At 56.4% G+C, this 13,141-nt stretch overlaps 1 protein-coding gene across 1 annotated transcript in view; it reads left to right on the top strand.

Moving 5' to 3' along the window:
* ADCY1 (adenylate cyclase 1) overlaps positions 1-12,706 on the top strand; it is a gene marked incomplete at its 5' end in the record, with an annotated part of 120,431 nt that extends 107,725 nt beyond the window's left edge. The window contains 3 exons of the mRNA XM_082846256.1: positions 2,055-2,169; positions 4,199-4,323; positions 9,066-12,706. Of these exons, the coding sequence (XP_082702382.1) occupies positions 2,055-2,169; positions 4,199-4,323; positions 9,066-9,404 (579 nt within the window). The 3' untranslated portion in view covers positions 9,405-12,706. The remainder of the gene's footprint in view (positions 1-2,054; positions 2,170-4,198; positions 4,324-9,065) is intronic.
* Between the last annotated feature and the right edge of the window lie 435 nt (positions 12,707-13,141).

Raw genomic sequence — 13,141 nt, 5'->3', positions numbered from 1 at the left:
AATGTTGCTAGAAAAATTGAATATCTATCTATCTATCTAAATTATATTTTTTAAATGAATCTAAACACAGACCTTACACTGTTCACAAAAATTAACTCAAAATGTATCATAGGCCTAAATGTGACATGCAACACTATAAAACATCTGGAAGATAACATAGGAGAAAATCTAGGTAACCTTGGGTTTGGTGATGAGTGTTTACATACAGTACCAAAAGCATGATCCGTGAAAGAAAACACTGTTAGATTGGACTTAATTAAAATTTTAAAATCCTGCTGGTGGAAAATACTATAATGAAAAGACAGTCCATATACTTGGGGAAAATCTTTGCAAACCACCTATCTGATAAAGGCTTTGTACCCAAAATATTACAAAGAACTCTTAAAATTAAGAAGACAGATAGCCCAATCAAAAAGTGCTCCGTCCAAAGATGGGAACAGACACTTTACCAAAGAAGATATACAGATGGCAGATAAGCATATGACAAGATGCTCCCTATCATATGTCACAGGGAAATGCAAATTAAAACAACGAGATACAATTTCACACCTATTAGAGTGGCCAAAATCCAGAACACGGACACTGCCACATGCTGGTGACGACGTGGAGCCGTAGGAACTCTCGCTCATTTCTGGAGGGAATGCAAAATGCTGCAGCCACTTTGGAAGACAGTTGGAGTTCTTACAGAACTAAATATGCTCTTACCATAGGATCCAGCAATCACTCTCCTTGTTACTTATCCACGAGAGTCGAAAACTTATGTCCACACAAAATCCTGCCCAAGGATGTTCATAGCAGATTTATTCATAATTGCAAACCTTGAAAGCAACCAGGGTGTCCTTCAATAGGTGAATGAATAAATAAACTGTAATACATCCATACAATAGAATATTATTTAGCACTAAAAAGAAATGAGCTATCAAAGCATGAAAAGACATGGAGGAACCTTAAATGCATATCATTAAGTGAAAGAAGCCAATCTGGAAAAGCTACATACTTTGTGATTCCAACTGTATGATATTCTAGAAAAGGCAAAACTATGGAGACAGTAAATAAGAGTTTCCAGGGTTTGAGGGAATAGGTGGGGGATTTAGAGGACTGTGAAACTATTCTGTATTCTACTACAATTATGGATACATGAAATTTTGCATTTTTTAAAACCCATAGAGCACACAGAGTGAACCCTAACGGAAACTGTGGACTTTAGTTAATAATAATGAATCAACGTAGGTTCGTTCAATGGTAACAAATCTACCATAGCCTAAAGCAAGATGTTAATAATAGGGGAGACTCTGTATGTGTGAGGGGTGGTACGGGGGTAGTATATGGGAACTCTCTACACTTACCTGCTCAATTTACCTGTAAACCTAAAATTGTTCTTTAAAAAATTGTCAGTTAATTTTTTTTTAAAAAAGCATTAATTCCCCAACTTTGAGGACTATGAAAATATTCCTAAAACAAGAAGAGCAAGTGACCTTGATATCATTAGAAAAAGAAAAAAATTTACAGTTGTTTTCTCACAAAAGAGAGGATCTGTCAACACAACACGATGAAGGAGACGGAATCAGTGTGAGGAAGGAGGGCTGGAACTGCTCTCTGCTGTGTGAGCAGTTGACTCAGACCCCCTCTGCTCACCTTACTTTGCTTGTTTCCAATGGGCTGGTGGCAGCCTTGTCTGAGCAGTGGGACATCTGGTCTCCCACCACAGGGTTCCCCCCCGCCCCCATTCCTGCGGAAGAGCTCTGCCTGGGCTCAGGTGGCCTCAGTCTCTGCCCTCAGGAGCTGGGAGCCTTGGGCAATAATATTCCTGCTCTGTTTCAGTCTCTTACCTGTAGAATGGGATGATAAACACACACTAGGGCAGCTGTAGGGTGCCACCCAGTCAGCCCCAGGCCCAGCCAGCGGGGCTGCTGCATGGTTGACGTGGGGGTCAAGTCCCTGATCCTGTGAGGGGTACAGCCTGGTCCGCCCACCCCCGCAGGTCACTGGCTGAGTGTCCCTGGCCCCTCTGCCCTTGCACCCATCAAACATAACCCGTGTCTGCTCACATCCAGGCTAAGAAGTCCATCTCCTCCCACCTCAGCACGCTGGCAGATTTTGCCATCGAGATGTTCGACGTCCTGGATGAGATCAACTACCAGTCTTACAACGACTTCGTGCTCCGTGTTGGTACGTGGCTGCGAGCTGTCCCATCATTCGGGCCAGCTCACCCTTCCTGCATGGGCCCCGGGAGCTGGTGGCCTGGGCTGTCCCCTGGGAGCGGGGGTCATCGGTCCAGGCTCCCTTGTCTCACAGGAAGGAGGATGGTACCACCCAGAGGAGTGCACGGGACGCAGGGACAGCTGGGTCCACCTCAGAGCTGGTTATCAGTGACTGAGGACCTGGAAGAGTCATTGTGCAGCTTAGGAAACGCAGGAGAAATCTTGATTGTCTTAGAGACTCTCAGATACACCTCTGAGTCCACACTTAGCTGGAGGAAGGTGCCCCTGTCCGCAGGCCCGAAACATTGGGGCCGAGGCTGTGCAGAAGCCCAGGGTGCAGGCTCAGGCTGGGTCTTTGGTCCTCCTGGGTTCCCTGCCTTGCCTGCAAGTGAAGAGGGGAACCACCCGGGGTCTAAGCTCCGCTCTAGCTCTTATCAGACTTGTAGGGTTTCTGTTTTCAGTCTTAAATTCACTTTTTTCTGGGAATACAGGTTTACCAGAAAAATTTGTATTAGTCGAGGATATAGTTAAACGAGAGATGTCTTTCTTTCTCTCTCTCTCTGCCTGTCTTCCTTTCTGTCCTTCCTTCCTTCCTTCCTTCCTTTCTTCCTTCCTTCCTTCCTTTCTTTCTTTCTTTCTCTCTCTCTCTTTCTTTCTTTCTTTCTCTCTCCTTCCTTCCCTCCCTCCCTCCTTCCTTCCTGCCTTCCTTCCTTCTTTCTCTCTCTCTCTCTCTCTTTCTTTCTTTCCCTCTCTCTCTCTCTTTCTTTCTTTCTCCTTTTTTCCTTCCTTCCTTCCTCCTTCCCTCCCTCCCTCCCTCCCCCCTTCCCACCCCATTACCTACTAGTCCACGATATAGTTAAACAGGATATTTGTGGCTGTTTTACAGTTCAAATGTCTAGTGGCCTTAAAGAACAGCACTTAGAGCTGGGCTTGAGCACGAGGGGTGGTAGCCTCCAGAGTGGGTAGAGTTCTGATGTGCTTAAACACGGTGCTGACTTAGCCCTGGTGCCCGGCCCGAGGGACGTGCTGGAGGTAGGGCCAGAGCACCCTCTGCGCCTCACCCCCGGGGTCCAGTTTTCCTCTGGGGCCGCGGGCTTGGATTAATAGACGTAAGGGTCCATCAGGGAAATTGTTTCTTACTCTCCTGCTGAGGACCCATAGGCCCGTCGCACCTCTGTGCCCGGATGGCCGGTCACACAGGAGGCTGCATCCTAGCTCAGTCTCGTCCACATGGACTGGGGCATCCGGGGTAGTAGAAGGGGTTCCCCAGGTCCCACCAGCCATCTGGAAGTGGCCCCTTTGGGGCTCCTTCCTGGGCTCCCACATCCACCTAGCCTGAGGCTCCCAGCTCAGCCCGTCCAGTTCCACCCCTGCCTCCTCCCAGAGATGCTAGCACCCACTGCCCCGGCTTTGGGGGGTTGACTAGGTCAGCATCTGAAACGGTATTAACGCGCTTGGCTAAGCTCAGGAAAATCGACGCAGAGTACTGAGTCAGAAGGTATGCTGTGGCGTCAGCCCAGACCTGGCTGCAGGGGCGACTGGGGCTCCTTGGGCCTGTGTCACTGTCCAGGCCAGTTGGACCCTGTGCCACATAAAGACAAGGGCGCCCTGAAAATACGTAGTTCTGGGCCCGACACCCAGAGGAGCTGAGGGGATCCCTCATCCAGGGGACCAGTCGAGCCACTGTCCTTTCTGGGAGAGGGAGCCGGGGGTGGAGGGACACGCTGTGGCCCACAGCCTGAACGGTCAGCCTTCCGATCCGCAAGGCTCGGCACGGGGTCGCCGTTCCAGGAAACGGGACTTTTTCCCGGATCAGGGCTGCTTCCTGACGGTGTGGCATGCAAGCAGAGCCCGGGAGCTGCCTCTCGGCGATGCTCTGGGGTCCCTGCTCTGGGGAGGGGCATTGCACTGCGTGACCCCGGGAATCCGTGACCTCCCACGGGGCTGCTCCTCCCTTTGGAGGCCTCCCCACTGACGCCCCGCGCGACTGTTTCCAGGCATCAATGTTGGCCCCGTGGTGGCTGGAGTGATCGGGGCTCGCAGGCCGCAGTACGACATCTGGGGAAATACGGTCAACGTGGCCAGTCGGATGGACAGCACCGGCGTCCAGGGCAGAATCCAGGTCAGTTCACTCGGAAGCCCCCGAGGCACAGGTGCCCATCCTGCCGGCGGGAGGCTGAGGTGGAAGGGGCAAGGGTCGGGCGGGGGCGGCCGCCCAGCCCCGCAGCCTGCGTCCTCCCGTCCCGGTCTGCCTCTTCTGGGTAGGGACACGGAGCCGCGAGGCTCAGTGTGTCTGCAGCCTTGGAGGTTGGCCTCTGTGTGGCCAGGCGCAGAGATGGGGATGGCGAGTGATGGCTCCCGAGAAGAGAAGGGGCTGCCTCACCGTTTGAAGGGCAGGTGCTGTGGGGCCCCCTGACCTGAGAACCTGCGGGCGCTCGCTTGGGAGGCGAAGCAGGTGCTCTGGCACTGGCTGGCACTGAAGGTGTAAGACACAGTGGCCCCTGCGCTTCGTGGTATGTGGCCGTGTGGCTCCGCTCTCGGGATTTCCCTTGGAACAAACATGCAAGCGTGGGTCACACGGAGGGAAGGAGCCTGTCCCCCGTGTGTGGCTTCGGTTGGCCTCTGGGGGCCCGGATGGATGGGGCAGAGAACGCAGCGCTGGGTGACTAGGGCCACTGCCCTCCTGTTGTGGCCCGGCCTTGAGGTAGCCACCAGCTGGCAGCCAGTTAGCACTGGTCCTTTACTTGATCACAAAGTCTCACTCGGTCCTCCGTAGACCCTGCGAGACACGTGCATTCACCCCAGGTTTTGAGAGAGGCACTGGGGTGCGGCCTCTGCAGGATACGGTTCCAATGAGAAGGTTGTCCGCCTGGGGCCCTCCCGTGTCATACCTGTTCAATTCCCGGGGCCCCCGCCTGCCTTCATCGGGTGCTAACCCTCGGACAGGTACCTTGGTGGGTCCCTCGGATCCGTCAGCTTAAAAGACAGGCACCAAAATCTTCCCATCAGCCCCATCTCCTGCTCGGAACACAGGCGGGGTCTGCGTGCAGCCTCTCTGCACCTCTGCATTCTTTCCCTTCAACTTTTCTCACGGTGGTGGAATACACGTATCGTAAAGCGGACCATCTTAGCTGTTTTTAAGTGCACAGCTCAGGGGCGTTAAGTGCGTCCACGGTGTCGTACTGCCGTCCATCCCAGGACACCGTGTTCCTTTTCTAAGAGGATCTTTCACCTATGTTTCTCGCAGTCTTCCCCAGGAGCTGGTCAGGCCCCAGGGGACACCTGGCGGGAGCCCCCTCCACTCTCCAGCCTGGCTTCTGTCAGTGCCAACATCACATTTCTAAGTTTGTAACATCCGATCTGCGTCGGCCACCCCTCTGCTCAGAACTGTCCCTGCTCCCTCCGGCCTCCTGGGAGGGCTGTTTGCCATGGCAGGGACTCCGGCACGCCATCCAGCCTCTGCCGGCTGCTGGGCTGCCTGGCGATATCTGTGTCTGGACTCCCGCAGGGCAAAGTCCCTCAGCCCGGACCTCTGGAGGACCCGCATCGCAGGAGGTCTTAGCAGACCAGGCCCCTCCCCTCCTGCCCTTAGGCTCGGGTGGCAGCACCCCATGCACTTGGGACAGGGCGGGACAAAGCAGGGCTCTGGTGACATTTGTCAACCTGGGTAAGACCTGCAGTCCCTCCATCTGGCGGCCCACGTGACCTGGCCTGGCCGCTCGGCCACCCCCTTGGCCAAAGGCTCTTTCCCTCCAGCCCATCGTGCTCGTCATCCCAGTTTAAAGGGAGAAACACTTATGCTCCACTGTTGTATGGTTCTCGTAGGTGTTCTTGGTCACAGCCCAGGAGAGATCCCTTCCCTTTGCCAGCCCAGGTTAAACCTTTGGTTCTTTTGAAGAAGTGAACAAGAGACTCACATATTAATGATGAAGGTTTGCAAAGAGGTGTCTTAACTTTTTCCTGAGGATAATATCTAATCAGATATCACCTGCCCAAATGCTCATTCCTTAGTCCTCAGCTGGGAGCCTTCTTTCTTCTGTGTCAAAATTCCTGAAAAGGGGACCCCTCCTCACGCCTGCTGTCCCAGGACAGGCAGACAAGGGGGTTCTGAGCAGACTAAAGTCCCCAGGGCATCCCAGGGCCCCGTTTTCCAAGGAGTACGGCGGCCAAGAGAAGGTTGACTGTGACAATACCCAGGTTCCACCTTGGCCATCAACTTGAGGACCAAGCAGGTGCTTCCCGGGAAGTGTCTCCGTGGGAGCCCAGCACCCTCTCTCAGGCAGAGCGAGGTCCCCCCCCACTGCTGGCCGGGCCTCACAGGGAACTCTAGAGAGAGTTCCCAGCCCACCTCTTCAGAGACACAGGGATTCTCATGCAGGTGGCTGAGAATCAGACTTCACAGGGGACTCCCTCTCGGCCTCTTGGGGACCTCGTGTCTCTGAGCCCCTGACCTGGACCCTTTCTGGGCCCCCCACGGTGACGTCATACACAACCCTGATTCACAGCCTGGGACTTCCTGGCTAGAATGTCAAGGCTGAGAGATGCACAGGGGCGGCGTGCAGCCCGAGCTCCCAAGCGGCCCGGAAGGACGCCCAGGCCCGAGCCCACCTGCCTTCAGACCTCGGCTTTACTGCACGTGCTGGTGGGTCATCTTCACCTCCAGCATTACTTTGTGCGATGATCTGAATGTTTTGTTACCTCTCATTCTTCATAAGACAAGAGAATACAGTGAGAGGAAAGAGCTCACGTAAGGATAAGACTCAGAGATTTTTGTCAATGTGTATCTTGGGGCTTAAGCTGGACGTCAGGGTTCTAGGAAGGCCAGATGAACAGATGAATTGTGGGTTGGTTCAATCGTGAAAGGAAAGAGCACAATGGAGCCTTTGATCGCAATAGCAGGCCTCTGAGATCACCTTGTGTCTCAGAGGCCACATCTGAGTGGTGACCTTTGTGACAGTGGCACCTCCCCTGTGTCACCGGCCAGTCTGTGGCTCAATTCCATGAAGGACTCTGGGGTGTGCTGAGCCCTGCTGGGGACCTGAGTGAGGCCGTGTGGCTCTGGCCCTTGTGTGGCCTTGGATCGAGGTCTTTGGCAGCACTCTGGGGAGTTTCAGCACTCCCCACTTTTTCTTGACCGTCCAAGTCTTTGTGAATGTCATAGTCATCATCAAGTTGACCAAGGGACTCTTCTTGTAAGTGGACGGCATGCTTCTCCTTTACAAGATCTGGGAGGGACCACCTGACCTGCTCCCAAGGCCGAGAGATGCAGCCGACCCGGTGAGGGTCTAGGCCTCAGGCACCCACCTGCCGTTCTCCATCCCGGTGGGTGGGCGGCGGCAGCCCTGGTGAGGGGCCGCGGAACTCTCTCCAGAACACCAAGCGGCCCCCTGCCCCCCGCGCGAGCACCAGCCAGTGCCTTGCTGATGAAAGCCACAGAAACTGGCGGAGTTAATTAATTAAGGGGAACGATACATCCTTGGCCACTTGTTGTGGGTTGAGCATACTCTGTTCCGTGCCCTCTGTCTACACTGGATCAGCCAGTTTTGCTTGTTTGTCCCATGAGGGGAGCTGAGGGACCCCCTCCCAGCACTTGCAGATCCATCGGCAGATTTCACTGTCCCGGGAGCTGTGCCGGTTGTGATGTTCCGTGGTCATTTTTGTTTCCTGAACTGCGGGCAGGTTTCTGGCGGGCCTTGGTTACCTCCCTCCCTCCCTTCCTTCCATTGGTCCCTTTATTCTTTCATTCAGTGAGCACTTATGAACACCAGGAGCCTTGGTAAGTTGTGGTGAGACAGACCAGGTCCTTTACTGTCGCACGCGAGAAGCAGGCCGACGGTTAGCGAGGGTGAGAGCCGCGTTGGGGGGAGGGGGTGGGTTCAGGGTTCCAGCGAAGCCGGCGGGGAAGAGAGCAGCCCCTCTGCCCAGCTCTACTGGGGACTGACAGCCTGGGGATGCGAGACCCTGGCCTCAGGGTGGGCTGAGTCGTTTTAAATAAAGATGCCAGAGGTGGGTGACTACATAGGGTGGGGGAGGGGGGATTTTCAGAGCAGCAGCTGGGAGTTGGGGTGACGGGGGAGAGAGGTGGTCTCCGCCTTCAGTGTCAAGTGAGGAGAATCCAAATGATCGTGTCCTCTTCTGTTTACAGAACCTTATTAGAAAGTGCTTTCTTGCCCTTTACCTTTTTCATAACTCTGTGAGGCAGGAATTCTTTGGGCTAGACCCTTGCCCGGGACCTGAGCATCAGGAAAGTTAAGTCACACCCCTGTTGCCCCTGGGAGAACGTGCCCTCTGCCCTCTCGTGCTGGTGGCCCACAGAGGCCCCAGGGGTCCCTGGCAGGTTGGTGTGAGCCCACCGGGGCCCTGAGGGTTCCGTGCCAGCCACGGGGATGGGAGCCGGTGCTGTCCCCTTCCAGCTGAGCTGCTACCTGCCAGTCCCAGACCCTTGAAGACGTGTGGGGTTACCACGTCCCGAGGGCCCTGGCGGCACAGCCGGAGCCCTGTGTCCAGGCATCTGGTTAGGGCTTGGGGTGATCACGGAGCTCACACCCCAGCCCCTAGGACCGGGTCCGTGTGGGCCCTGTCCAGCCCGCCCACCCACTCTGGGCACCCCCCATGGCGAACGCTGTCCTCTCCTGCTTGTCTAGGGCCCCGTTGAGCCCCCTCTGAGTCCCCTGCTTTCTCTGCAGGATCACGTCCTTCTCGCCGAGTGACCAGAGTGACCATAGGAGGGGCACAGGACCCGACTTGCCGGCCGACCTGGGGAAGCCAGAGGCCGGGCGATCGGGTGATCAGTGCAGGTCGGGGAGGGACCCTCTCGTGGGCTCCCCGTTGATTAAGAGTGACGCCCGCCTTTCTCCGCTGTAGGTCACGGAGGAAGTGCACAGGCTGCTGCGGCGGGGCTGCTACCGCTTCGTGTGCCGAGGCAAAGTCAGCGTCAAGGGCAAGGGCGAGATGCTGACATACTTCCTGGAAGGCAGGACCGACGGAAACGGCTCCCAAAACAGGTCCGTGAACTCAGAGCGGAAAATGTGTCCTTACGGGAGAGCCGGCCTCCAGACCAGACTGGCCACGGGCCACCCCCCGGTGCCCCCTGCGGCCGGCATCCCAGTCAGAGCCGGGCCGGGGGCTCTGCAGGGCTCGGGGCTTGCCCCCTGCCCCCCAGGCCACCACCTGCCCCCCGGAGCAGCTGGGAAGGAGGCTTAGCGGAGCCCACGCGGGCCGCTGGGGGCACAGCGCACAAATGCTCGGGGCGTTGGTGGCCTCGGGGCTCCCGCAGGGACCAGCCCGGCCAGCAGAGCAGGGCCGGGAACCAGTGGCCGGGCTGGGGAAGGGGGACTGTCCAGGCGTGACCAGAAGCAGCTGGGCAGTGACTCGGGTGAGGGGAGAACCCAGACTGCGCAGACGCCGAGGCTTTAGCAGTGTCTTTGTTTGCTCCGTCCTCTTCTCGGTGACCGAGGGAGGTTGGCTGGGTGAGCTTTGGACGTCGGGACCGTCGGGACCGTCAGGACGTCCACCAGGGCCGCAGGCTACAGCGAGAGCCTTGGAGGTCTGGCTGGCAGAGTGACTGGGGTGCCCAGCTCGCGTGTGCCCTGAGACGGATCGGCATCAGCCCAGCTGTGTGGGTCCCGTGAGGGCAGCTCCCGCCCTGGGCGGTGGCCTGCAGAGCCCAGAGTAAGAGTCAGGACTCTCTTGGCCAGAGCCAGAGCTGGGCAGGCCTTCGGTGGACGGTTTGGGAAGACCTGAGAAGCCCCTGTCCCACTGCATTGATGGTGGTGGCCGCTGGCTTTCTTCGAGATGGGGTTTTTGTTAAGAGCCAGAGGCAGGTCTTCTGGAATTCTTGGGGGACCCTGCAGCCACATCTCTGTGACCAGCATAGTTCCTGTTCCACCTGTGTGCTCTCCACCTGCCCTGCTGAGCATATCGGCTCCTGTAAAACCTGGACGTTCCCTTTTCTGCCCACGTCACTGTGTTTGTTCAAAGGAGAGAAGGTGGTCGGTGTCATTTCTTACCTCTTCCGCCACGGCATCTTGGGTTCCCGTACGCTGAACAACAGTGCAAGGCTTTGTTGATTTTGAAAACAAGTGGACCTCACAACCATGAGAACGCTTCCTGGATGGAAGGCGTTTCTCTGGCAGAACCAGTCCCTTGGACGTGGAGATTTGGAGTTAGTTTATGGCTGTCAGTACAGATGTCCCTGCTCCGGTTTGCAGGGAAAGTGACTGCAAGTAATTCTGTGCAAGTCTGGGAATCTCCTACCTGGGCATCTCTGCGGTTGCCATGGAGATGAAGAATGCGGCCATGCTGGGATGGGCTCCTGGGCGTGGGCAGGGATCTGGGAGGGCCAGTGGGAAGAGACTGGCCAGAAATAGCTGGACATGGAGACCTCAGCTCTTGACTGCAGGGAGGAGGGCAGCTTGAAACTGGAGGGAACCTTCTGGGCAGGCAAGTCAGTAGGGGGATGGCCATGCAGAGACCCAAGCTCCGACAGCAGCCCGGAGGGTTCTGTGGGTTGCAGGGGAGCCCTGCTCGGCAGAGTCAGCAGGCCTGAGGGTCCCATTCCACACCGCTCTCCCTGGGGGTCCCGACTTTTCAGAATTGGGACAGGGGCTCACTCTGGACTGAGCCCCATGGGGGTGGCTAGTGGCGTCCCCCGGGCTGCCTCCGTTGTGGGTGTATGACTCGTGGCTGTGTGGGTGTAGCTGACAGGGCCGGCCACTTAGCCCATGTGGATGGGCCAGTGACAGAGGCGGGCAGGTGGACAGTCTTTCCTCAGATGTGCCCTGGGTGAGAGCTGAATTTCCTCCCCCCTCCCCTTACAGACAGAGCACAAGCTGAGTCATCTCCAGAGCCCTTTGAGCACACGACCTGTGCAGGTGTGCACACCTGCGTCCAGCTGCGGGGCTGAGACCCTGGCCAGGGCCCTGCTGCCCACCTGCTCCCCATGGCCGCGCTTCCAGCCCAGGGCAGGGCGGGAGGGGGGTGGACAGCACAGGGGATCCTGACCCTGCGAATATGCTCTGTCACATGGCAAAGGGGGCTTTGCAGAGGGAATTCAGGGCTTGGGGCAGCAGCTGAGGAGAGGATCCTGGGCCATCTGAGTTAACTCAGTGTGACCAATGCGACCACGTGGCCCCTTAGAAGTGGACACGGAGGCCGGGGCAGTCAGGAAGATTCGAAGCACGAGGTCGCTGTTTAAAGATGCGGGGCCCGCAGCCGGTCGAAGGTGAGGACGCCCCAGCCATCAGCCGGTGAGGAAGCGGGTTGTCGATCCCACAGCTACAGGCCTTGAATTCACATCACCCTGAGCGAGGTGGACCCTGAGCCCCGGGATGAGAGCCCAGACTCGCTGTGCTGGGACCTCAGGTCCACAGAGCCACGGGACCACCCCCCCCCCCCACAGGAGTGTTGGCAAAGCCACGGAACGCGTGGCCAGCTGTCACCGCAGCCGCGGGAAGCCATCGGGGCCTCGGCTGTTCTGCAACGGCGAGGTCTCCCCTTCGATGAGCAGAGCCTCCTTCATCATCAGCAGTTCCAAACCCTACCTGCTTCCTGTGGGCCTAGGGGCCGTGCTCAGCCATAATGTTCCTTGGGGTTTGGCCAATGACTTCCTTTTTATTTGTGATAAGACTGTATGATATTGCCTTATTTATTTTTAACCTTGTACGATATTCATGTACAAATGTTAGAGCCTTCCAAGTAGGATTCTCTCTAAATTATTTCTTTTAAGATGCTCTGTAAATAGCGCACCGGTCTGCCTATTCCATTCTGACCAAAATGAAGGTAAGCCCGACACCCCGTGTGAACAGCACACTTTAGCCGATGCGCGAGGTTCCTAGTGCATCGCCCTTGCTAGGCCAGGCTGCTGCTGCCCTTTGGAATGACCCCATCCACGTGTCCCTTCGAGACCCTCGCATGCCTCTTGTGCCTGACCTCAGTAGATTAGAACGCAGCCCCGAACTGCCAAACGCTTCCACGGCCCCTGACCCTGGGCCAGTCCACTCCAAGGTCTGTGTCCTGCAGGGTGGACCCCACGCCCCCCAGACCCAGACACCCTGAGCCTGCCGTGTTTATCGGACTCCAAAGCCACCAGGGCTTCCGATACCTTCTGTCACTAGAAGCAATAACTCTAAACTGTACAGACAGGTCTGGTCCAAAGCAGATGGGTGATTCAGAGACAAGCCATGTGTACAAGTTTCCCCAAATTGAAGAGCACACTGTTGGGGGGCTGACACCCCCAAATCCGGGCTGACGTGCAGGCTCGGACAGGATCTGGCCAGCCTTCGGGGACACCTCGCTTTGTCTCCCCCCATAGGAACCCTGCACCATCGTCCCAGTAGTGACCTAGATATAATATTTGAATCCCCGCTTTAACCTGCCACTTGGGAAGGAAGGGCTGGGTTGGCCTGTCAGCCGTGTCTAGGTTTCCTCCCCGGCAAGTGGACCCGTCTCATTTCCAGGGTGTGCCCGCCCTTCTGCAAAGCGTGTTCTGTGATCCCCTGGGTCTCGGGGTCCTGCAGGTCTCTCCCCACGTGGCAGGCCCTGGGACACCCATGCATGACTCGTCACACACTGCCTAAGTGTGCGTGCACCGTGCGGGAAATGCAGGTTCACACGCGTGTGCCCTGCATCCAGCAGTTCTCTTACCGGGGTATCACAGACCTGCTGTCACACTTGTCATTCTCGAGTGTGCAGACCTATTGGTTGTGTATGACTAGCCCCCCCCGGAAACTGGCTTGCCCTGGGTTTTGTAATGGCTTCAGTGAAAAACAACAACAAAAATGACCCCCAAATCCAAACTCCATAGAGGCAATTGGTTTCAAAATATTTGCTTTGGTGAAGTAAATGAGGGGTGAGCTGTGGCTGACTGGCAGGTGGAGGACACGACCGTATCCCTGGGCCCGGACATCCCCCCTCCACAGCTGCAGTTTGCTTTGAAAGTC

The sequence above is a fragment of the Leucopleurus acutus genome, assembly GCF_964270905.1.
Source record: "Leucopleurus acutus genome assembly, chromosome: 9".
Classification (NCBI taxonomy): Eukaryota; Metazoa; Chordata; class Mammalia; order Artiodactyla; family Delphinidae; genus Leucopleurus; species Leucopleurus acutus.
Note: the sequence above shows the minus strand (reverse complement) of the source record. Positions and strands in the feature narration are given on the sequence as shown.